Source organism: Balaenoptera physalus (assembly GCF_965194825.1).
Source record: "Balaenoptera physalus genome assembly, chromosome: 12".
Classification (NCBI taxonomy): domain Eukaryota; kingdom Metazoa; phylum Chordata; class Mammalia; order Artiodactyla; family Balaenopteridae; genus Balaenoptera; species Balaenoptera physalus.
The window spans coordinates 90,109,082-90,131,608 of NC_138897.1; the positions used below are offsets into that span (position 1 = coordinate 90,109,082).

Here is a 22,527-nt window from a genome sequence, read left to right on the forward strand (position 1 = left end):
GCGGATAAATAAGCTGATGAGCTGGAGAAGCATGGGCGAGATGAGGATGGAGGATGTGGGATGGGGCGGGGGCGAGTAAAAGAGTAAAGCTTCCCAGAAAAGCTGGTGTTTCAGCTACAGGAGCAGAACTGTGAGGCCGAGAACGTCCCAGAATGTGACACTTAACCAGGAGGTGGGGGAGTCTGGGGAACCACCAGGGTGTCCGCGTGGGTAGAGGTGATGGGGATGCAGCTGGACACATCCGCCATCTCTCGCCAGGCTTTGTGCCCGGCCGGCACCCTGAGGGGAAGTGGCCCTACAGATGCGCTTTAAGGCGGCTGGCCTGCTAGGAAGCCCCTTCCAGACAGATCAGCAGGGAAGAGTCCGGAAACCACATCTGATGGGCCCGAGAGGGTCCAGGATGTGCCTGAGAGTGGGCAGCAGATGCCACGGGGCTGGGCGCTTGGGAAACAGGACTGGGGGCTGGTGGGACCTGGGTGAGGGGGTGAGACAGTGACTCTGGGAAGGACCACCTCTTGTCACTCGGCTCCTCTCCCAACTCAAAACCATCCTGCTGGGCTGGCTCCCGAAGTGTGCATGTGGTAGACGGGGCTGCGTGCACACTTGCTGAGGAGGAACCCAGGACAGGGTCTGTGGCTCAGACAGCCCTTCTTTCAGATGTGTGGGGACGACGGCACTTGGGGGGCTCTGCCCCGACCGGGCCCTGGCTGTCTCGTCTCCCTGGCTTGCTGGCTCCGAGTCTGGGCTGTGGTTTACAGATGCAGACGTTGGCCCCGCCGAAACTGGTGATGGGTCAGAAGCGGCCCGAGGGCAGCAGGATGTGGGGAGGGTTGCACATCCTTCCTGGAGCAGACCACGTGCCCAGCCTGCTCAGGCAGGCAAAGGCCGCTAAGGGGAGGGCTGGGACTTAGGAACCATGGCAGGAGGCCTTCGGGGGGAGCCTGCAGCTGGCCGGACAAGAGCTGCCAGAGGGCCTGCGTCATGCTGGGCCCTTCCTTCCTGTTATGGGTAGAATGTGTTCCCTCCTAAACTCATTCGTTGGAGTTCTGGCCCCCAGGGCCTCAGAATGTGACCTTATTTGGAGACAGGGTCTTTAAAGAAGTAATCTAATTAAAGTGAGGTCATTAGGGTGCACCTAATCCAATATAACTAGAGTGCTTATAAAAAGGAGAAATTTGGCTCAATTAAAAAAAAAATACACCTGAAACTAACACAGCATTGTAAATCAACTATACTTCAATTAAAAAAAAAAAAAAAAAAGGAGAAATTCGAATACGGACATGCACGCAGAGAGAACACCATGTAAAGATGAAGGCAGAGATCGAGGTGATGCCTCTACAAGCCGAGGAACGCCAAAGATTGCCAGCAGCCACCAGAAGCTAGGGGAGAGGCCCAAACCGATTCTCCCTCAGGGACCCCAGAAGGAGCCAACCCTGCTGACACCCTGACCTTGACTTCTGACCTCCAAAACTGTGAGACAAAAAGTACCTGTTGTTTTAAGTCCTTTAGTCTGTGGTACTTCGTTCTGGTAGCCCTAGAAGCTAAAGTATCTCCCAAAGCCCACTGGGGCCTAAGAACTCCGGCCGGAGGGAGGAGTCTCAGGGAATTGCCCTCCAGGCCTCTGAGGCTGCCTGGGAGCTCGTCAACACCCCTCCAACACCAGCCGTGCACCCATCTGGGAACCACAATGGCTTGTTCCTACGGGCTTGGGGCCTGTTGAGGTGCGGCTGGCCCATAGATGTGTGTTGTTTGGCTGGCATATTTACAAAGATTTTTAATTAGTTATCAACATTTAGGAATTGGAAGAATTCACATGAAAACCCTGATTTCTGGCCTCGCTTGAAAAAGAAGATTTAACAAATGGGGCCTGTTTTCCACATGGCATAGTCAGCTAGAGGAGAGTAGAGCAGAGGCCGCCCACCATCAAGAGGACACAGGCCCCACCCAGCCTGCTGCACTCACGCACGGCTGTCAGCCTGATGTACTCACGCACGGCTGTCAGCCTGATGTGGCCCCCAAGCACATGCATGCATTTCTGGGGATGGGGACACTTCGAAGGGATGAAGGGAAGGGGCTTGAGTGGGAAACGCACGTAGCCTTAGTGGGCACATCAGGGAAATGGGGCCGAGGAGACCCATCCTTCCTCGCCCCCCACCTCCGACCAGGCTTGCTTGGACTCTATCCTCCCCGCCCAGGACAGGGGCTAGTCCGCAGCCTGCCAGGCCTGAAGACCAGGGGCAGATGCAAGGGGCCCACGGGCGGGGACACCGGGAACTGAGCCCCGCATGGCTCCTGCCCTTCCCGGAGTTGGGAGCGTCAGGGTAGACGGTTACCGATCGTCAGCTGGTTCTTTTCCACAGGAGACAGGCTGAACACATTGGGGTTTTCTCCAGCATCAGTTTTATAAAAGGTTTCGATGTCAATGGAGAATTTCTCCACAAAAGGGCAAGTGAACCTGTGGGGGAAGTAGAGTAGCCATCAGGACTCGAGCTCAGAGGTGTAGGCGTGGGTGGCTGGGGGGAGGACGAGGGCTGGAGTGGTGGCCGAGACTCGTCTGTCCTGTCCCCCTCCTGGACCTTCACCTCGTCCCAGGAAGAGCCAAGTCCAGGTTGGGGGGAGGGATGGGTTTCGGGGGAAGAGGGAGTCGTTCCAGGAAGCTGCCGGCAGCCCTGGGTCCCCGTGTGCGAGGCGTGGTGTGGACTCAGGCACAGCTAAGGTGGCGCACTGCTGAGCCGGCTGAATCCGGACCAGCGCTTTGTGTGACATGCCACCCTGCCCCCCGTCCCCTAAGAAACCAGGTGTGGCAACAGGGAAACAGCCCCTCTCTCTTTTTTTTTTTTTTTAATTTATTTTTATTTATTTTTGGCTGTGTTGGGTCTTCGTTTCTGTGCGAGGGCTTTCTCTAGTTGGGGCAAGCGGGGGCCACTCTTCATCGTGGTGCGCGGGCCTCTCACTATCGCGGCTTCTCTTGTTGCGGAGCACAGGCTCCAGACGCACAGGCTCAGTAGTTGTGGCTCACGGGCCCAGCTGCTCCGCGGCATGTGGGATCTTCCCAGAGCAGGGCTCGAACCCATGTCCCCTGCATTAGCAGGCAGATTCTCAACCACTGTGCCACCAGGGAAGCCCCCAATGCCCTTCTCTCTTGACTGGAGATGAGCTCAGAGGAGGAAAGTGCTGCTGGGAAGAGGAATAACCTGGATGGATCCTCCAGCAAGCTCCAGGCCCTCAACGACCTGGGGAAGGAAGCCCCAGGAGATTCATGGGGACTCCACCAGCTCAGCAAGTGAGTGGCCAGCTGGGAGCAGCCCCCGATCTCTTCTAACGAAGCAGTGCTCAGCTATATTGGGTGGGGGCCACAGAGTGAAGAGCCCCCCTACCAGAGGGATCCAAAGAAAGCCCTGCTCAACATGGTTTGTTATAAAAGATCATCATAGTCGCTGAAGGTCTCAGGGTTGGAGGGAATCTCTGGGCCATCTGGTCTACCCTCAGCTTGTGTTTCTTCCCAGCTGGTTGACTGTCCTGCATTCCCAGGTGAACATTAAAGTGAGTTTGTATTCCCTGAGCCTTCCCAGATGGCAAAGGACTCTCAGATGGCCCTCGCTGGACTCATGCCTTCCTGGTCTCCCCCACTGGCAGGCTAGAAGGCACCTAGGGGTATACCCTTCCCTCTCCTGCCTGTTCTCTGAGGGGGAACCTGGGGGACCTTCAGGGTACCAATCAGAACGGAGGCTCAGCTCTCCAGGAGCCAGGGCTCCTTGGGGTGTGGGGATTGAGCCTGTCTGGGGGGCCAGCACCAGGATCTATGCCGCAGGGTTGCTTCCCCAGCAGACAGCACGAGGCTGAGGGCAGGCTCACCTGGTTCGGGTATAGGGGTAGGCGTTCCAGGACTCCTCCACCACCCGCAGGGCCGCCTTGGGCAGGATGGAGCGGAACCAGCTGGGGATGTGCATGCCCACATGGTACACCTTGTGTGTGTACTGCCCGGAGCCGCCAGGGCCGTCCGTGTATGGCCGGTTCTCCAGGATCTCCACGCCACTGCCTTCACCGAACGTCTCGTTACGGCTCTTCTTCTGTGGGGACAAAAGCACCAGCGATGTGTGGGTCCAGAGCACTCTGCAGAGGAGGAGGGGTTCAGGAGACTGGCCGAGGGTGCTGAATGGGGGGTGGGGTTTTGGCCAACCAGGCTGGCTCCTCCTGTGTCACTTCAGGACACCCCACCCACCCCCCCGGCTCCACGTGCCCCAGCCCTCATGCAGGAGACTGAAGGGGCCACGGTTCCCTCTCCGAGCCCAGCACTGCACGTGCAAACTCCTCCGTTCGGACTCCTGAGTGTGCCGGGACTGAAAGTGTTCCCAAGGTCAGGAACAAGATGAGGATGCCTGCTTTCTCACCTCTAGCCCACATTGTACTGGAGGTTCTAGCCAGAGAAATTAGGCAAGAAAAAGAAATAGTAAGAGGCACTCGAATAGGAAAGGAAGAAGTAAAACTATCTCAATTTGTTGATGACACACTCATATACAGAAAAGCCTAAAGAATCCCCCCCAAATCTGTTAGACCTAATACATATATTCAACAGAGTTGCAGGATACAAAATCAACACACAAAAGCAAATAATGCAGAAAGGAAATAAAGAAATCATTTCCATTTACAATAGCATCCAAAAGAATAAAATACCTGGGAATAAATTTAACCAAGGAGGTACAAGACTTGCACACAGAAAACTAAAAAAATTGCTGAAAGAAATTAAAGGAGATCTAAATAAATGGAAAGACATCTGTGTTCATGCACTGTAAGATTTAATATTGTTAAGATGTCAATACTCCCCAAAGCAATCTGCAGGTCCAATGTAATCCCTATCAAAATCCAATGGCAGGGGCTTCCCTGGTGGCGTAGTGGTTGAGAATCTGCCTGCCAATGCAGGGGACACGGGTTCAAGCCCTGGTCTGGGAGGATCCCATATGCCGTGGAGCAACTGGGCCCGTGAGCCACAATTGCTAAGCCTGCGCATCTGGAGCCTGTGCTCTGCAACAAGAGAGGCCGCAATAGTGAGAGGCCCGTGCACCACGATGAAGAGTGGCCCCTGCTTGCTGCAACTAGAGAGAGCCCTCGCAGAGAAACGAAGACCCAACACAGCCATAAATAAAATAAATAAATAAATTAAAAAAAAAAATCCAATGGCAGTTTTGGTAGAAAAGGAAAAACTGATCCTAACATTCATATGGAATTTCAAGGGCTCTCAAACAGCCAAAACAATTTTGAAAACAAAACAAAGTTGGAATGCTCACATTTTCCGATATCAGAACTTGCTATAAAACTATAGTAGGGGGACTTCCCTGGTGGCACAGTGGTTAAGAATCCGCCTGCCAATGCAGGGGACACGGGTTCGATCCCTGGTCTGGGATGATCCCACATGCCACGGAGCAACTAAGCCTGTGCGCCACAACTACTGAGCCCACATGCCACAACTACTGAAGCCCACGAGCTCTAGGGGCCGTGCACCACAGTGAAGAGTAGCCCCCGCTCACCGCAACTAGAGAAAAGCCTGCATGCAGCAACGAAGACCCAATGCAGCCAAAAAATAAATAAATTTAAAAAAACCCCACAACTATAGTAGGGACTTCCCTAGTGGCGCAGTGGTTGAGAATCCGCCTGCCAATGCAGGGGACACGGGTTCAAGCCCTGGTCTGGGAAGATCCCACATGCCATGGAACAACTAAGCCCATGCACCACAACTACTGAGCCTGTGTGCCACAACGAATGAAGCCCACACGCCTAGAGCCTATGCTCCGCAACAAGAGAAGCCACCGCAATGAGAAGCCCTTGCACCGCAACGAACAGTAGCCCCCGCTCGCCACAACTAGAGAAAGTCCGTGCGCAGCAACGAAGGACAAACACAGCCAAAAAAAAAAAAAAAAAAAAAGATTCATCCACCTGTTGCGGGTGGTAGTAGCTCTTTAAAAAAACAAAAAACTATAGTAATCAAAACAGTATAGTACAGGCATAGGACAGATCTATGGAATGGAGATGAGAGTTTAGAAATAAACCCACAGATCTATACACTATATATATTGATTTTCAACAAGGGTGCCAAAACCATTCAATGCAGGAGGGAAGAGTCTTTTCAACAAATGCTGCTGGGACAACTGGATACCCACGTGCAAAAGAATGAAGTTGCACTACTATCTCATACCACATATAAAGATTAACTCAAAATGGATCAAACGCCTAATTGTAAGAACTAAAAGTATAGAACTCTTAGAAGAAAACATAGGGGCAAATCTTCATGATCTTGGATTTGACAATGGTTTCTCAAATATGATACCCAAAGCACGAGCAACCAAAGAAAAAATAGCTAAATTGGATTTCATCAAAATGAAAAAAAAACTGTTGTGCATCAAGGGACACTATCAAGAGAGTGAAAGGACAATCCAAAGAATGGGAGAAAATTTTTTGTAAATAATATATCTGATAAACGAATTATATCCATACAATAAAACATGATTTGGCTGTAAAAAGGAATGAAGTACTGACACATGCTACTACATAGATGAACCTTGAAAACATGCCGAGTGAAAGAAACCAGACACAAAAGGCCATATACTATATGATCCCATTTATATAAAATGTACAGAATAGGCAAATCCAGAGAGTCAGAAAGTAGATTATTGGTTGCCTGGGGGTTGGGGGAAAATGCAGAGCGACTTCTTTATGAGATGATGAAAATGCTCTAGAATTGTGATGGTTTCACAACTCTGTGAATGTGCTAAAAGCCACTAAACTGTACACTTTAAATGTGTGAATTGTGTGGTGTGGGACTTACAGCTCAATAAATCTGGTATAAAACAAAACAAACAAATAAAAACCAACCTTGCCTCTTGTACTCAACTAAGATTTCAGAGAGATCAAACACGAGGAGTGAGAAGGGGCCTCGGAGGCACTGCCCAGGAGATGTGATGCCTGGGTCACCTCCAAGTGTCCTTCTGCCACGAACGTCCTTCCCAGGGCCCAGAAGCTCAGGTTTCTGCTTCTGCACAAAACCTCGTGGTCAAGGTGCTGGTGACTTTAAGCTCAGCATCTGTTTCCATGGTGACATGACAGCATCACCAAGGCCATCTTCGGTCAGCTTCCTGAACAGCAGGTGCGCATACACTCACACATGCACGCACCTGAGTCCTCGCACACGTACACAGGCACTCCCCACAGCACTGCCTCGCCCTCGGGGCACAAACCCTCTCTAAGGCACAAAGACGTGATATATCTCCATGGCCAGAGACACTGAGTCCCCTTCAGGAAAACAACAGACCCTGGTTGAGGCCACAGATGGAGTCAGAGCAGGGACATGCCATTCCTCACTCTTTAAAGGAGTTCCTGGAATGTGGCCCAGATTCTGGAATGAAAACAGCGACCATTTCCCAGATGCTTTCCAAGCTCCCGCCTCTTACAGTAGCTTCGTTTATCAGCAGTTGTGCTAAGCGCTTGGCATGTGCTTTCTCATATAGTTACTGCAATGAGCCCTTGAGAAGAGTGCAGTACTATCATCACCCCCAAGGTACAGATGGGAAGGTGGAGGCTCAGAGAGGCCGAGTGACCCGTCCAAGGTTACGCAGTTACCAAACAGCAGAGCCAGGACGAACTCAGACCTGTTGGATTCCAGGGCCTGCTCACCCGAAGCAGTGAGCGCCTCAAGGAAAACACCTCGGGACAAGGTAGGTGCTGATAAGTAGTTATTGAGCAAGTACAGAGACTGTAGTCCTAACCCTGTGGCCAACTTTCTCTCATCCTGGACAAGTTGCTTCTTGTGTCTGGTCTCAGTTTCTAAAACTGTAAGTGGGGATGGGGCTACCTGTCTGCCCAAGCCCCAGTGTAGTGGGTTAAAGGCCTCCCCCCGCAAATCCATGTCTACCTAGAATCTCAAACTGTGACCTTATCTGGAAATAGGGTCTTTGCAGATGTATTGATAGTTAGTTAAGATGAGGTCATCTTAACTTAGATGGATTAGACAATTTAAGGTGGGCCCTAAATCCAATGAGAAGAGATCATTATAAGAAGAGAAAACGGAGACACAGACACACACAGAGGGCAGGTAGCCATGTGACAACACAGGCAGAGACTGGAGTGAAACAGCTTTAAACCAAGGAATGCCAAGGATTGCCGGCCACCACCAGAAGCTGGGAGAGGCAAGGGAGGATTCCCCCCAGCCCCCCAGAGCCTTCAGAGGGAGCACGGCCCGCTAACACCTTGATTTTGGACTTCTGTCCTCCAGAACTTTGAGAGAATAAATTTCTGTTGCTTTAAGCCATCCAGTTTGTGGTGCTTTGTTACGGCAGCCCCAGGGAATGAAACATCTGGGGTGCTGGGTGGCTCGGTGAGAAGAGGACGTGCAGGTCAGAGGGGTCAGGGCACACGGAGTCTCTGAGGGCTGAGGTGGGGTGTCCGGCCTGCCAGGGATCTGAGGGCAGAGAAGGCACAGGGAAGGCCAGAGAGGGAGCAGGGGTGGGGAGGGTGCCTCCCACCTGGCCTCACTGGGGCTGCACAGACCCCAGGCCCCAGGGATGGGGGAGGGGAGAAGAGGAGGAGGGGAGGGTCCTGCTCACACCAGAAGCCACTGCCCATCCCTGCCAACCACTCCCGCAAGCAAGCGGTGCTGTGGTGCCTCCCCGGAGACTGCGGGCTTGACCTACCCTACACTGCCCGCACAGGCCGGGTGAAGGCCCCTCCCCCCTCCTCTTCTCCCCTCCCCCCTCCTCTTCTCCCCTCCCCCATCCCTGGGGCCTGGGGTCTGCAAGGGAGGAGCCTGAGCCACCAGGGGCCTGGTGCAGAAAAAGCACCGGATGAAGGGGGTGGGGGGTAAAGGATTCGAAGTCCAAGAAACCCCGGCCAATCAGGCAGCTCTCAGAGCTGTCCAGGGTCCTGGCTAAGCCGCTTCTGATCTCTCCCTCCGTTTGCTGGGCACCTCCTAGGATGGAAGGCTCTCTCCCAGCCAGACCAATTTTTCTTTTTTTCTTTCTTTCTTTCCTTCCTTCCTTTTTTTTAACCTTGAACAACATGTATATTGAGTGCTGGTCAGGCAGGTATGAGGCAGTTTGATACATGAGCCCATCTTGTTCACAACCTCAGGGAGGAGGTGGCCTGTTCAGAAGGCCGGCCTCTTCCTAGCTGCCACCCCAGCTGGTAAGTGGGATCAGCGGGCAATGACCTAAGGAATTGCTTTTCTTTCCAGAAAAACGAAGCTGCCTTCCTTGATGGGCCATCCATCTCGTAAGGCCCAGCTCGGAACGGAGGCCCTCCTGGGGCACTGGGCTCCCCGCCTCCTAGCCCCACTGCTCTGGCCTCTACTCAGGGGGCTGCATACACGTCCGTCTCCCCGCAGGCAATCCTGGAGCGCAGAAAGCACCTTTTATTCGTCTCTGTAGCCCAGCCCTTTCCCAGGCCGGGCACAGAAAAGGCTGGTGAATCTCACTTAGTTTTTAACCAGCATTATTGAGGTAGGATTGACAGACAATAAGCCATCTATTTGTAAAGGTACAGCCGGCGAGCTGTGATGTACGTTCACACCCATGAAACTGTCACACAGTGGAGATAATGGGCTTGTCCATCACCTCCACGGTGGATGGAGCCCCCCCGAAACCGTGGAGCCAGAGGCGGGTAAGACAAATGCCAGAGCGGGAGCAGAGCAGGCTGGCCTCGAGCGGCACACAGTGTCAGTGGGGCTGTAGGAGGCATCACCTGGGAGGCTGGGAAGGTTTCACATTAATTGGAGGCATAGGATAGATGTTGAAAAAAGCACCTTAAAACAGGGGGTGCAGATGGCAGGTGTCTGAGGAGCCCTGAGTCAGAGGTGTCTACATACTCGTAAAAGCTTGGGATAAACTGGAAGCTAAAAGTCAGCCTCCTGGGATCTTGACGCTCCCAGCCCCCTAGCAGAGCTGAGGACCATCTGCTGTGGTCCAGGGTCAGGGTCCAGGGCTCCCCTGGCTCGGGGAGGAATGAAGAAGCCACAGGACAAACAGTGCCTTTGGCAGATCAGCCTGGTCCTTGAACAGGCTGAGAGATTTCCAGAGTGCCTGGCGCTGGGGGGGCTGATGCCAGTCTCACCTCTCCCCACTCTCGAGGAATAATTACTGGGTAAGTGGTTCAAGAGGGAATTGAGTGGCGCTTCTGAAGCAGCGTGGAGCAGACAGCCCCCCAGAGAGGCGGAGCTGGCCTTCTGTTCTCTTCCCAGCCAAGCTTCCCACGCTGAGGGCCGGGTCAGACTCGGGATGAAGGTGCAGGCCTTGCCGGGCTCTCCCTGCCCTGACGGCCCCGTGTGACGCTTGCGCAGCCAGGGGCTGCACCGAGGAGTCCGTGTACCCAGAAAAGCCAGAGCCAGGCCGGGAGCAGGTTCATAATCAGATCCCCCAACTGGGAGGAAAGCTGCCAGGCCAGGCAAAGGGCTGGGGCACCGAGGATGAGCAAGAGGCTGGCAGAGAAGCTGGGATGGGGACCCCCATGGGGCAGGACCGCAGCCAGCACCCCAACGAGCAGGAGCTGTGGTCACACCTGGGCCATGAGGACCCGATCCTGGGTCTCCCTATCGTGCGTTCCAGGTTAGTCCGGCACTGAGTAGCGAGGCCAGCAGCATCTGGGGTGGGGTGATCATCTCTGGTTTGTCACAGGCCCGGTCATCCTCAAAGTCATCTGTGACTCTGTAAATCAGCCACTTAGCCTAAGGCATGAGGAAAGTGCGTACCTGGAGCTGGGAGGCAGGCTGTGTGCTCTTGGACGAGTCACTTAACTTCTCTGGGCCTTGCACCTTCCTGTCTGTCAAATGGATTGTCATGGACTGAACGTTTGTGTCCCTCGTCCCCCAAATTCATATGTCGAAGCCCCAACCTCCAATGGGATGACGCTAGGAAGTCAGGCCTTTGGGAGGTGATTAGGTCATGAAGGTGGAGCCCTCATAATAGAATTAGTGCCCTTATAAAGGAGGCCCCAGAGAGCTCCCTGGCTCCTTATGCCGTGTGAAGACACAGCGAGCAGGTGGCCGTCTGTAAGCCAGGAAGAGGGCCCTTACCAGACACTAAATCTGTCAGCACCTTGATCTCGGACTTCCCAGCCTCTAGAACTGTGAGAAATAAATGTCTATTGTTTAAGCCACCCAGTCTGTAGCATTTTGTTATACAGCCCAAGCTGACTAAACACAAGGATAACATCTGGATCAGTAAGAGGATGGGTGTTATATACAAAGAGTGTTAGTCTTGTCAGTGCTGTGAATACAGTGCTGGCGAGACAATCCAATGCCACAAACATCCACGGCGTGTTGCATGTGCCTGGCTTCGTGCTTGGAAGCCAGAGCTCCAGTGCAATTCAGACACTGACCAGAAGCCTACTGGGCAGATACTGCTGTGAAGGCCACAGTGCCACCCAACCCTCCACGCCGGTGCTGAGAGCTGCTGTGTGCCCGGCCTCACCACCCACCTGTATCATGTACAGCTGGGCAATGCGGTACTCCTCCACGGTCATTGGCAGAGGAATCCGATATTCCTTTATAATCATCTTGGAGTCCAAGCCTTCCCGTCAATGGGGAACTGCGCGTTGGGACTTCTAGGCCAGGTTCCTTAAATAACCATGACAAAATTCACCAAGGACCCCTGAGAGAGAAAGAGAGGACAGGAGAGTCACTTTCTGCAAAAGCTGATGGGTAAAGTAGCACAGGAAGGGCCTGGTCTAGACCCCAGGCTAGAGTTCTGGTCTCAAGTCAGCCACGAGCCCACTGTGTGACCCTGAGCCCACCGCGTGACCTTGAGCAAGTTCCCGCACCTCCCCAGCCTCCATTTTCCCTGTTTGCTAAGCAACTGCGTAGAGGACGTGTATAAACTCTGATCGGCCACGAGGAAACAAAGGATTGTTATCCTGCGAGCGAGGGCCAGGCGATGGGAGGGCATTGCATCCCCGAAGAGTCAAGAGCTTCGCGTTCTTGTTTTACGCAAAGTTCTAACAGCCTGCAGCCTCAGCTCCCCCGTGTTCTGGAGTGGCTGGAGGCTGGCACGGTGACGGCAGCAAGTGATGACGGCCGGCAAGAAGGCAGGACAGACAAAACTACGAAAAACAGACGTGAGAATTTAAAAAATCAGCAGTCTGGGACCATTCGGCGTCAGGGCAATCGGTTCTGCTCCTGTCACCGGGTGCAGATGGCAACACTGCTTCCTGGCAGGAGATCCCGAGTTATCAAAAGAGGTGACCTTAAGTCTAGCTTCAGTTCAATCCACCACCAACTGCTTATTGATACCTACTCTATTGCCGACATTGGGCTAGGTCTTGGAGGTAGAAGAGGAAAATAAGATAAATGGGTGGATTGCACGGCATGTGAATTATACCTCAATAAAGCTATTTAAAAAATATAAGCAAGCAATGTATTCACAGTAACCTGTATTTAAGATGACAATATATTTGATGAAGACTTGCACCTAAAGCAATCATATTTAAAAAAACAAAACAAAACTTAATGCTTGAAGGAGGCATACCCGCAGTGATCTGGAAAGTGAAATCACCCATCATAATCTGTCCCCTAGATGATGGGGGCTTTGCTGTGGATATATCTGGTCACCCCCAGAGAGACTGGGTGCTGTTAACTGGAAGCCGCGTGAAGGTTTCCAAGACAGGCGGCGGCAGGATCAGGATAGTAGTTTAGAAGGACCACGCCGGGGACAGCAGCCAGTGAGGATTCACAGGGGCTGGAGGCAGGATGCTGACTAAGTGACAAAAGCGAGGGCCGACCGGGCGGGCAGCTTCCCCAGGGCACCGTGTGTACGAGGCCTGAGCGTCACCCAGGCTCTAACGCATTACTGGATAACTAACGAGATTGGGAAAAGCATGTACACCAGAACTCTTGGGACCTTCAGTACGTAAGGTGGAAAGAAATTCTTTAATAAACCACCTGAGGAGAGAGATGGAGGCTGGGGATGGCCCCCACGTTACTAGCCTAAAGTGACCCCCATGTTGTTTCCTTCTTTACAGCAGGTAGGACTATTAGCCCCCCAAAACACCCAGCACCAAACTCAACTTCTCACTTACCCAACTGCTTGAAATACAGTCCAGATAAACATCTTTTTAGCCAATTAGAGCTCATCTACTTTACATACCCTAGAAACTGCACCCGACATCTGCTCGGCATAGATGAGACAAACCTGAGTTCATAAAAGACCCCAAAGGGGGAGTTTTGTGACCCAGAGGCTCTCCATCGTGATTCTGAGCGATGTCACCTAGACACAGGAGCCCCCTGTCTAACTCCCCCTCTCCCTTTCTGGGTGGTGGTCCCACATCACTGTATCTGGAAGGCCTCTTGCTGGGAGAAATTTTCCACCCTAGCAAACCTGTCCCAGCGCCATCCAGGAAAGCTTGTTACTGCCCCTCCTGGTCCTGTCTCTTCCCTGATCAACCCCGGACCGCTGAGCTTACCACAGAGGGGAGGACTCAACTCTCCAGAGGCCGGGCTCATGTGCAAACGTCACCCCTAACCTTCCTTGAAGGTGGGGGTCCAGCCAACAGCTAAGAGGGCACGTGGGTTCAGGGTCCGAGCTGAAATTGTCCAGGAGGACAAGAAAGCAGAGGCTGCAGGCTGTCTGGACTCGGCTCTGAGACCCACAGGTCCAAGCTCAAGTCCGGCTGGAAGCTGAGGCCGCAGGAGAGACGAGTGATGGTCCAGAGCCCCCAAGGCGCCACCTCCTTCCACAAGAGGGTGTGACACAAGACGCTGAGGGAATTCCCTGGCAGTCCAGTGGTTAGGACTCTGCGTTTTTCACTGCCGAGGGCACGGGTTCGATCCCTGGCGGGTAACTAGCAAGATCCCGCAAGCCTCGAGGCACAGCCAAAACAAGGAAACAAGACCCTGGGCTCAGCTGGGGCAGCAAGGCACCCAGGCTGACACCCCCAAGAGGGTAGGACAGGCACCCGATTTGGGAACCTCCTGACACAAACAAAGGAGAGAGAACCGTATGCTTGCGAGAGGCTGGATGAAATGCGGACTGGAGACAGGAAAGGGAAAACCTAGGTTCGATAAGGGCCATGTTTCCAAAGCTTTTCCACATGGTTTTGTGGGCTCCTTCTGTGGCAAGGGATAATGCAATGGCCCAGAGTGAGCTTGGGCAAGTCCATGTCGTCATCTAAATTGCTAACAAAGAGGTCAGATGCAATCTCTATATGTTCTCGAGAAACTCTAAGCAATCTGCCCTTCTGGGCTCTTCACGGCTCCACAGTAAATGACCTGCCTGAGCTCGCCCACACATGTCAGACCAAATGCCCACTGGTTTGCCTCTTCCAGCCCACCAGGCACCAGGGCAGGACGTGGGGCCGGACTATGCTTTTTCCTTAGAAGCCTCCATGTCCCCCCGACAGCCTCCACGCCCCCCATCCTAACACCCGGATGGACTCCCAGAGCGTGAGCCAGCACCCAGACACAGGCTTGGTTCTCGATTTCGGGGGCCCTGTGAACACGTGTCTGGAACACACACAGGACAACGTTCCTCTCCTCCCCAAGTCTCCGCTTTCTTCTCCCAAAGACGAGCTACCCAGTGAGCTGTAATCCCACAGGGGGCGTCCACATCTCCACGTGCAGCCTGAGGGCACAGAGACAGGGAGGGGACACATACCCAGAGGTCCCTCAGCGGCTCCCACGTCCTGGGGGAGCTGGGCTCGCAGGCAAAGCTTAGGGCCGACCGAGGGCAATAACCCCACGCCGGCCCCCGGAAGACAACACGCCGCTTAGGCTGCATTTCCATCTCCTGCTGCGCTAGAGGAAGACAGCTGTGCCTGCACCCAACAGGGGCCAAAGCGTGACAGAGGCAGGTATGTAGAAGGAAAGAACAAAATAAACGGTCCTGTCTAGTTACAGTTAAGTGCATGGTGACTAATGATAGGAGAGGACTCGGAACTCTAAGAGTGACACAGAACATGCAGCAGACACAGGGGGGCTCCCCGCCGGGATCCGAGGTCGCAACCTGACAGCGCGTTTCCCCGCCGGGTGATCCGTGCCCGCCGAGCCTCGGTCTCTCCATACGTCAAACGGGGATAATGCCACCCGCCATGCAGAGTCATCGCCAGCGTCACCGAGGTGAGTGCGGGTGAAGTGCTCACCTGCCAGGGGGTGTTCGTCTCTCAGTCCAGAGGGACTTGGGAAAGGCTTCACAGAACGTGGAGCTTTCAAACGGCGTGAGCTGGGTTTCCCAGGATCAGTGAGATTCTGTTCAGCAGAGCAGGTGGGAGGAGGGCGCTCTGGGGGAAGGAACAGCACGAACAAAGGCCCCGAGGCGGGAACGCGCCGCCCCATCGGAGCCACCTCCCACTGGCGCACCCCCAGCGTCGCCACACCATGTCCCTGGAGGATGGGGCCAGGGCGGTGGGGGCACAGAGGCCACCGGAGGCCACTCTCCACAGGGTGGGCTGTGCTCAAGGCTGAGGTGAAGCTGCTCCCTGCAGCCGGGCATGACAGCCACACCCGCGCGCCGATGGAGTTCAGGGTCGGGTGGGGCGGGAGCAGGGTGACAAGAGACCATCACTTGCTTCGAGAAGGCTCTCTCCCAGGGGAGGACAGACAGACTCGCCAGACAGGGTGTAACCACAAAGCATAAGTTTCCCAACAAGCACTTCCACACAGAAGACAAGCCGTCTTTCCGAGCAGCCCTGGGGGAGGTCTGCGGTCACCCACACCCACCAGGGCTGCTCTCTGGGTCACTGTGACCCCCTTGGGTCACTCCCAGCAAGAGGGACAGTGCTCGGGAGAGGGACACTGGCCCCTCTGGGGGCTGTCTTTCAGGGAGATCACTCGGAAGGGGCCAACAGTCTCTTGTCTCATCAGATACTAGCATTTTATTTACTTAAGAAAGCCAGATCTGTTTCTTTCTACACCTATGCTAGTTAGTGCAGACAACTATCCTGACTTCCTGTTGAAGACAGAGGAGTAGGAGCACTTCCGTTCTCAAAACGACACAGAGCGACTAAAGATAGAGAAAAGTCACCACGGCCGAGAAACGGGGAAATGGCTGCGTCCCCGAACCACAGGCCATGAAGGATACCAGCCGGACACCACAAGGTCTGAGCTGGGAGGAAGCAACATGCTGACAGCTAACATGTGCCACCTCGGACCTCTGAACAAATATCACCTCCTGAAAGACATGGAACGATGGAGTCTAGGGCTGTGGATGTCCCCGGGGGAGGAGAGCCATCACCCTGTCTTCTGTTTTCTACTTTTTATTGAAGTACTACATACATCCAGGAACGTGCACATATCATAAGTACAGATATTTTCACAAACTGAACACACCCATACAGCCAGCACCCAGATCAAGAAACAGAAAATTAATAACCCAGAAGCACCCTCCCCCAGGCACACCTCCCCAACCATGGATAACCTCTGACTTTTGCCTGTTTTGTACTTTGCACTAGGTTGAAGCCTACGAACTGCCAATATCCAACTGTCTTTGACCCACCGAATGAGCAGTTTCATATGGAATCATGCTGTAAGTGCACTTTTGATTCTGGCTGCTTTTGATCAACATCATGTTCCTGGGGTTCATCCAGTTTGCTGCATGTAGTTGTAGAGGGCTCACTCTCACTGCTGTCTAATATTTCACCGGGTGAATAGTCTATAATTGATTTAACCATTCCATTGTTGATGGGCATTTGGGTAATTTCCAATTTGGGGCTGACGGGAATAGGGCTGCTGTGAACAGCTGAGTACACGCAGAGATGCAATTTTACATTATGGAATGGAAGGGGAGTGAGAGCCAATGGGAAAATCACACCAGTAAGCCATTTCTATGACAGAACCTAGTTCTCCAGGTAAAGGAATGAAGTGGGGCTTGGGAGGGAGAAGGGGCAGCGAGGGGCTGGTCATAATACAGAGAGTCAGAGACCTAAAGAGCTTTTCTGTGAACCATGATGACTGCATGAACCCCCAAACCTGAGAGAGCTGGAATCCCTGGGCATAGGATAAAAAACAGCTCTGGGAAGACAGTCTTCCAGACAATAAATAAGCCCAAAATGCAGCTGCAGGCTGCTCCAGATCACTCCTTGCATTTCCCACACGCTGTTATTTAGAAGGTAGCTAGAGAACAATAATCAGAAAGGAACTCACATGGGTCCTATGCATTAAGGGTGGGGGGCAAGTGAAGAACATGCATCACAGGAGGAATCATCCACACAAATGCAGAAAGACTTCAGAAAAAACAGTTCTCCATTGACTCAGAGAAATTACAGATATAATCTCTTAGAAACTGGTGGGGGCAGAGGAGTGGAAGGAAGGAAACATAGAAATTTAAAAAAAGAAATTATTGGATGACAGAAGAGATGAAAGTTGAAAGGCTGGTTAGCAGAGTTCAGGGAAAAATGGGAAAGAAAAATAAATACATCACAGATATTTTTTTAAAAGCCATACTATAAGCAATGAATAAAGGGGCAAAGCACAGTGTGAACAATTAGAGATGGTGGGCAGGCTTGAGGAACTCACACAAGATTAAATGAAGACTAATAAGACAAAATGACAGATATGGGAGGCAAAAGGAAATCCAACATATACATAATTAGTATGCTTCTCTGAGGAAATAGAATAATAGAATGGGGGTGGGGGAAGTATTCAAATATATAAGGAAAAAAATTCCCTGAAATAAAAAAGACTTCACTCTGCAGATTAACTGCCATTCTGTAGTCCAGGAAAACCTGATGGTATAATGAACACCGAGACATCCTAAAAAAAGTTATTGAGCTTAAAGGATAAAGAAAGAATCATATAACTAGGGGACACAGGGAGATGGGTTGAGGACAATCAGAACCCTCCTCAGCAACACAATTTCAGAAAACAGTGGAGCAATATCTATAGAGTTCTAAGAGAAAGAAATTGTAAACCAGAATTTTATACCCAGCTAAGTTGTCCTTTAAGCATAAAGTTAATAGACATTCTGAAACATGCATTTAGGAGCCTAGACATCTATAATGCCTTTTAAAAATTACCTGATGCTAAAATCCAACCAACCAAAAGATAAATAAAAGTAAGTTCATCAATGGAGGAATCCTGGTGAATACTGAGTTAATATTTTTGAAACCAAGGCAATTATGGTTATTGAATAGAATACAAAAACCTTGACAAGGTCCACAAATAATATAACTAACAAAAATTGAGAGTGGAAGAACAGAAGCATGGAATCTGATTCATTATGTAGGTTAAAAAACTAAGGAGGGATAAATAGTTGAAGCACAGGAATTTTTAGGGCAGTGGAACTATTCTGTATGATGCTACTATGGTGGATGTGTATCATTATACATTTGTCAAAACTCATAGAATGTACAACACAAAGAGTGACCCCTAATGTAAACTATGGGCTTTGGGTGATAACGATGTACCAATGTAGGGTCATCAGTTGTACTGTACCATCTGGAGGGGGATGTTGATAATAGGGGAGGCTGTGCTTGTGTGGGGGCAGGGAGTATATGGAGAATCTCTGTACCTTCCTCTCAATTTTGCTGTAAATTTAAAACTGCCCTAAAAAATAAATTTTATTACTTAAAAAAATTAATGACTCTAACCTTTTAAAAGTTTTTCTCTCAGAAAGTAGATTAGAGGTTACCAGGGAGAGAAGGGAATAGGGGGTCATTGTTGAATGCTTACGGAGTTTCAATTTCGGTGATAAAAAAATTTTGGAAATAGTAGTGGGAATAGTTGTACAATATTGTAAATGTACTAATGCCACACAATTGTACACTTAAAAATGGTTAAAATGGCAAATTTTGTGTTACAGATAAATATATATCACAATTTTAAAGATTAATGTAGTAGGCCCCAAACCACTGAATTGTACACTTTAAATGTGAATTGTATGGTATGTGAATTATATCTAATAAAGCTGTTAAGTTTGTTTCCCTCTTTTCTCACCTTAACTTTAACCTGTTAGGAACTATTATCACTTATGATGAAGAAATGTTTTTCTGAAGTGTAACAATTCCCTTCTGTTTCATTTTAGATACGCGCAAGTAGGTGATTTATCTTTGGTTAAATTCAAGTAAAATTAAATTTGATTTTTTATTTTTAAAATGCATGTAGAGTACCACCCATTTTTTTAAAAAAAGTTATTACTACTCTGTACATACCTGTACAGAATCTGAAAAAATGCTCACTGGATGCTGGAGAGGGTTATCTCAGATCGATGGAATTTTGGGCAACTTTTACTTGCACTTTTCTCTATTACTCGATTTTTCACAAGGCAGCAGGAACAGAGTGTGAGCCGTATGTTTATAACCGGTCAGAGAAGGGCAGTCTGCGTAGTTGTGAAAATGATGGACTTTGAGTCAGCCAGACCTTCTGCCACCTCCCAGCAGTGACCATGGGCAAGTTGCTTAATCTCTTTGATCTTTCATTTGATCTTCTACAAAATAGAGGTGAGAATAGCACCTACCCCGCTGGGCTGTCTTGTGGATTAAATGAGATAGTGCACATAAAACGCTTAGTCCAGTTCCAACCAACACTCAGTTAGCAATTAGGAGGTGCTGCTGTGCTGAGCAAGGTCTGGAAGACAGGTGCCTGGGGAAAAGGGCCTGTGGGCTTCCAGGCTGGGCTGCCAGGTGCAGGTACAGGTGCAGACACTACATGCCCTGGCATCAGGGAAAGACAGCCCAGCACCCAGGGCACCAACGTCCGAAGGACGAAAGGCCCCTTGGGAGGTCCTGGTTGGCTTTGCAGCCAGAATGCGGACCTGGTTAGGGCACAAGAGTCCCCTTGTTTTCTTCCCGGCTGAGTCTGAAGCCAGGGGGGCACGGGCAGCCACCAGCCCCCTAATGAGAGAAGGCAGTGTGACTTGGCGTCTGCCCGTCTCCTCACCCAGCAGCTGAACCCTCAGACAATCTTATTACACCCACCCCGGCTGCCTGGGCTCACAAGACAGACACACATTTCATCTCCATCCCTGCTGGAGTCGTGATGGGTTAGATGGAATTATATTTTACTTCCTTCCACAGGGCAGCTTTTGGGGCTGGAATAATGAGAGGGAAGAAAGAAATAAAAAAGTCTGCAGAAGCCCTCGTGCACGGGAAGCCAGGCAAGGAGTCTGTGTGACCACCACACACAAACCACCCTCCCATCTCTCTCCAAGGAGAACGGGGACGGACCCCCTAGAGGGTCTCAGGTATGGTATCTGTCTCTAAAAAAGCCTTGGGCTTCCAGAACCCATGTATTCACGACCCTAGAAAGGACCCCCAGCCCCCATGTTCATCGGTGTCTTTGAGGGAACAGAAGGGCCAGATGAAGTCAGAGTGGGGGCCACCTGGCATGGCGATCAGGGAGGCCAAAGGGGGCGGGACTAGCCCCGGACAAGGTGCGCGGCCCAGGCTGCATCCTGCTGGGCCCGGAGCCCTGGCTTGGACGCTGGGCAGAGTAGAGGCGGGGAGGGGTGACCCGACTCCTCCTCGAGCAGCCTGTCCCACCAGAACCCACGTGGGAAGACAGAGAAAAGGGGCCTGCAGTTGACCGAGAGCATCTGATTCTGCCCAAGGACTCAAGGGCAGGACACCTCTCGGGGCCTCCCCAGCTGGGTCCCAAAGGTCTTCAGGGACCCCCCCCCACCCCGGGGGGTCACCAGTGAAGACGGGGGTGATTATTAGGGTTTGGCTCAGAAGGGTGGGCAGGTAGGAAGGCAAGATGGCTGCTCTGAGTGGAGGCCACGGCGAGACACCCTGACTGGGAGGGAAAGCAAGAGAATTGAGTTTACAGAACCTAATCTGTTTTTCCGTGATGAGCCGGGGTTTGACGTCACAGATGGAATTTAGGAGTGAGTCTGTGCAGAGACAACAGAGGATGGAATCCATCCAAACGCAATTCAGTTGCATTCTGGCCATTAGGTCTGGAAGCTCCTTCAAGGCAGGCCAGGGGAGCCTGCCTAATGTTTGCAATCATGGGGAAGGCAGCTGGCGGGGACGGGAGGGGCCCAGGCAGCCTCTGGGGTCTCCGGCACATTCAGAACATCCCATCTGGCTCTCCTGGGTCTCTCTCCTGCTGTCTCTAGAAAAGCCCCTTCTTCTGCTCTCTGCTTCCCAAACCTAGTGGCCCCCTATCAGGGACCAAAGTGGGTGACATTAAAAGAACTTCATCTACCCCCATGTGGGCAGCTCCCCACGCCCAATACCTCCCCTCCTACCATCTGTCTCTAGGGAAGGCAGGCTCCAGATGAATGGGAGGGGAGCGTAGAGAGGAAAGGGGCAGCTCCTTGTGCCCCAGCTCGCCAGGCCTGGGGCGGTCAGGGGCGTAGGGAGTGTGTGTGTGACATTAGCACTGATTAGCTGCCTGTCCCCTGGGGGTAAAAGCAGGAGCAGACACACCCCAATGAAAGTCTGAGCTGGAAGGGACAGGGGTGGGGGGCTGGAGGGCTTCCAATCCCTGCCCCCCCACAGTAGTCTCACTTTTATCTGTTAGACACTGGACTTCCGCCAAGGTTTCTTGGGAGGAAACAGTACAGGACCCCCGCCCCCTTCCAGTTCAACCCTCACTTTATAAATGGGGAGACTGACGCCTGGATTTCACAGGTGTGAAGAGCTGGAGGACACAGACCCCGTCCGTGTCCTGTAACCTTATGAGAGGAGGACACGGCACCTCCCCCGCCAGCCTGAGCACTGAAAGGGTCCCCACGGAGCCCCAAAGCCCTGGGCACCCCTGCAGTCACTGACATCCCAGGAAAGGCCGGAAATCTCATGGTTGTTCACCCGCAGTGCCAACCTGGGGACGACTGCCAAGCCACTGCGGGACTCAGTCATCAGCCCCCGCGGGACAGGGCCCACCTGGGGGCAGCACAGAGCGTGTAGCTCTCTGTAGGGCTGGGAACGCTGGGTGGCAGGGGTGGGACCCTTGGGAAATGCTTGAGGGTTATGTGGCATGCCATGTGTAACACCCCACTGAAACGGCAGCCAGGGGGCTTGGCAGGGAGGACCTCTTATCTCTATGGCGCAGACAGCAAAGCGGGTCCCGAGAGGGCTGGCGCCCTCCTCAAGGACAGCCGCAAGCCAACAGTGATCACCGGCACCCCGGTTTCATGACTCCTACTCCCTCGCCGGGCCTGCCAGCTCCAACCCCGCTTGTCGGGAAAAAAAGGAGAGGAGATTTGCAAGTGAGGAAATGAGAACAGACCCAGATCCTCCAAGACGAGCACGAGGGGGCACCAGGCGGAACTCGCCACCACCCGCGCTCCGCGTTGCCCTTTGGGGACCCTGCTGGTCACTGCCGGTGAGGCCATCACCACGCTGGCCTCCAGGGCGCTGCTACCCACAGTTAGCACTGAGTACAGCTCAAACGAGGCAGGGCCGTCCAAACAGAATGCCCCTGCATGCTTCGGGGTCAGAACGGAAGCACAGACCCAGAGGGACCTGGGCCTGACTGTCTGGTTCTGAGCCGTGGCTCGCACAGCGGTCACCTGGGGTTGGCTCAGAGGTTCTGGCTCCTGGTTGCCTTCCGTGGGTGCTACCACCGCAGCAACACTCGGGCCACTCCCCTATGTCAGCAGTACACGCATCTGCCCA

The 22,527-nt window shown here is 52.3% G+C and overlaps 1 protein-coding gene and 1 long non-coding RNA gene across 9 annotated transcripts in view; one reads left to right on the plus strand and one right to left on the minus strand.

The window, feature by feature from the left end:
* Positions 1-22,527, minus strand: part of PITPNM2 (phosphatidylinositol transfer protein membrane associated 2) — a 143,790-nt gene that overhangs the window by 22,017 nt on the left and 99,246 nt on the right. For 4 of the 8 annotated variants that reach the window (XM_082418183.1, XM_082418187.1, XM_082418185.1 and 1 more), the window contains exons 2-4: positions 11,458-11,630; positions 3,856-4,070; positions 2,334-2,455 (exon numbers count right to left, since the gene is read on the minus strand). In XM_082418183.1, the coding sequence (XP_082274309.1) occupies positions 2,334-2,455; positions 3,856-4,070; positions 11,458-11,535 (415 nt within the window). In that variant the 5' untranslated portion in view covers positions 11,536-11,630. Of the gene's footprint in view, positions 1-2,333; positions 2,456-3,855; positions 4,071-11,457; positions 11,631-15,111; positions 15,134-22,527 lie in introns of those variants that run through there. The other 4 variants (XR_014251998.1, XM_082418182.1, XM_082418181.1 and 1 more) reach the window with 2 other exon arrangements.
* On the plus strand, positions 754-22,064 carry LOC309640107. The gene is made up of 3 exons (XR_014252032.1): positions 754-1,484; positions 7,500-7,706; positions 16,420-22,064. It is a non-coding gene; the product is annotated as an uncharacterized lncRNA (long non-coding RNA).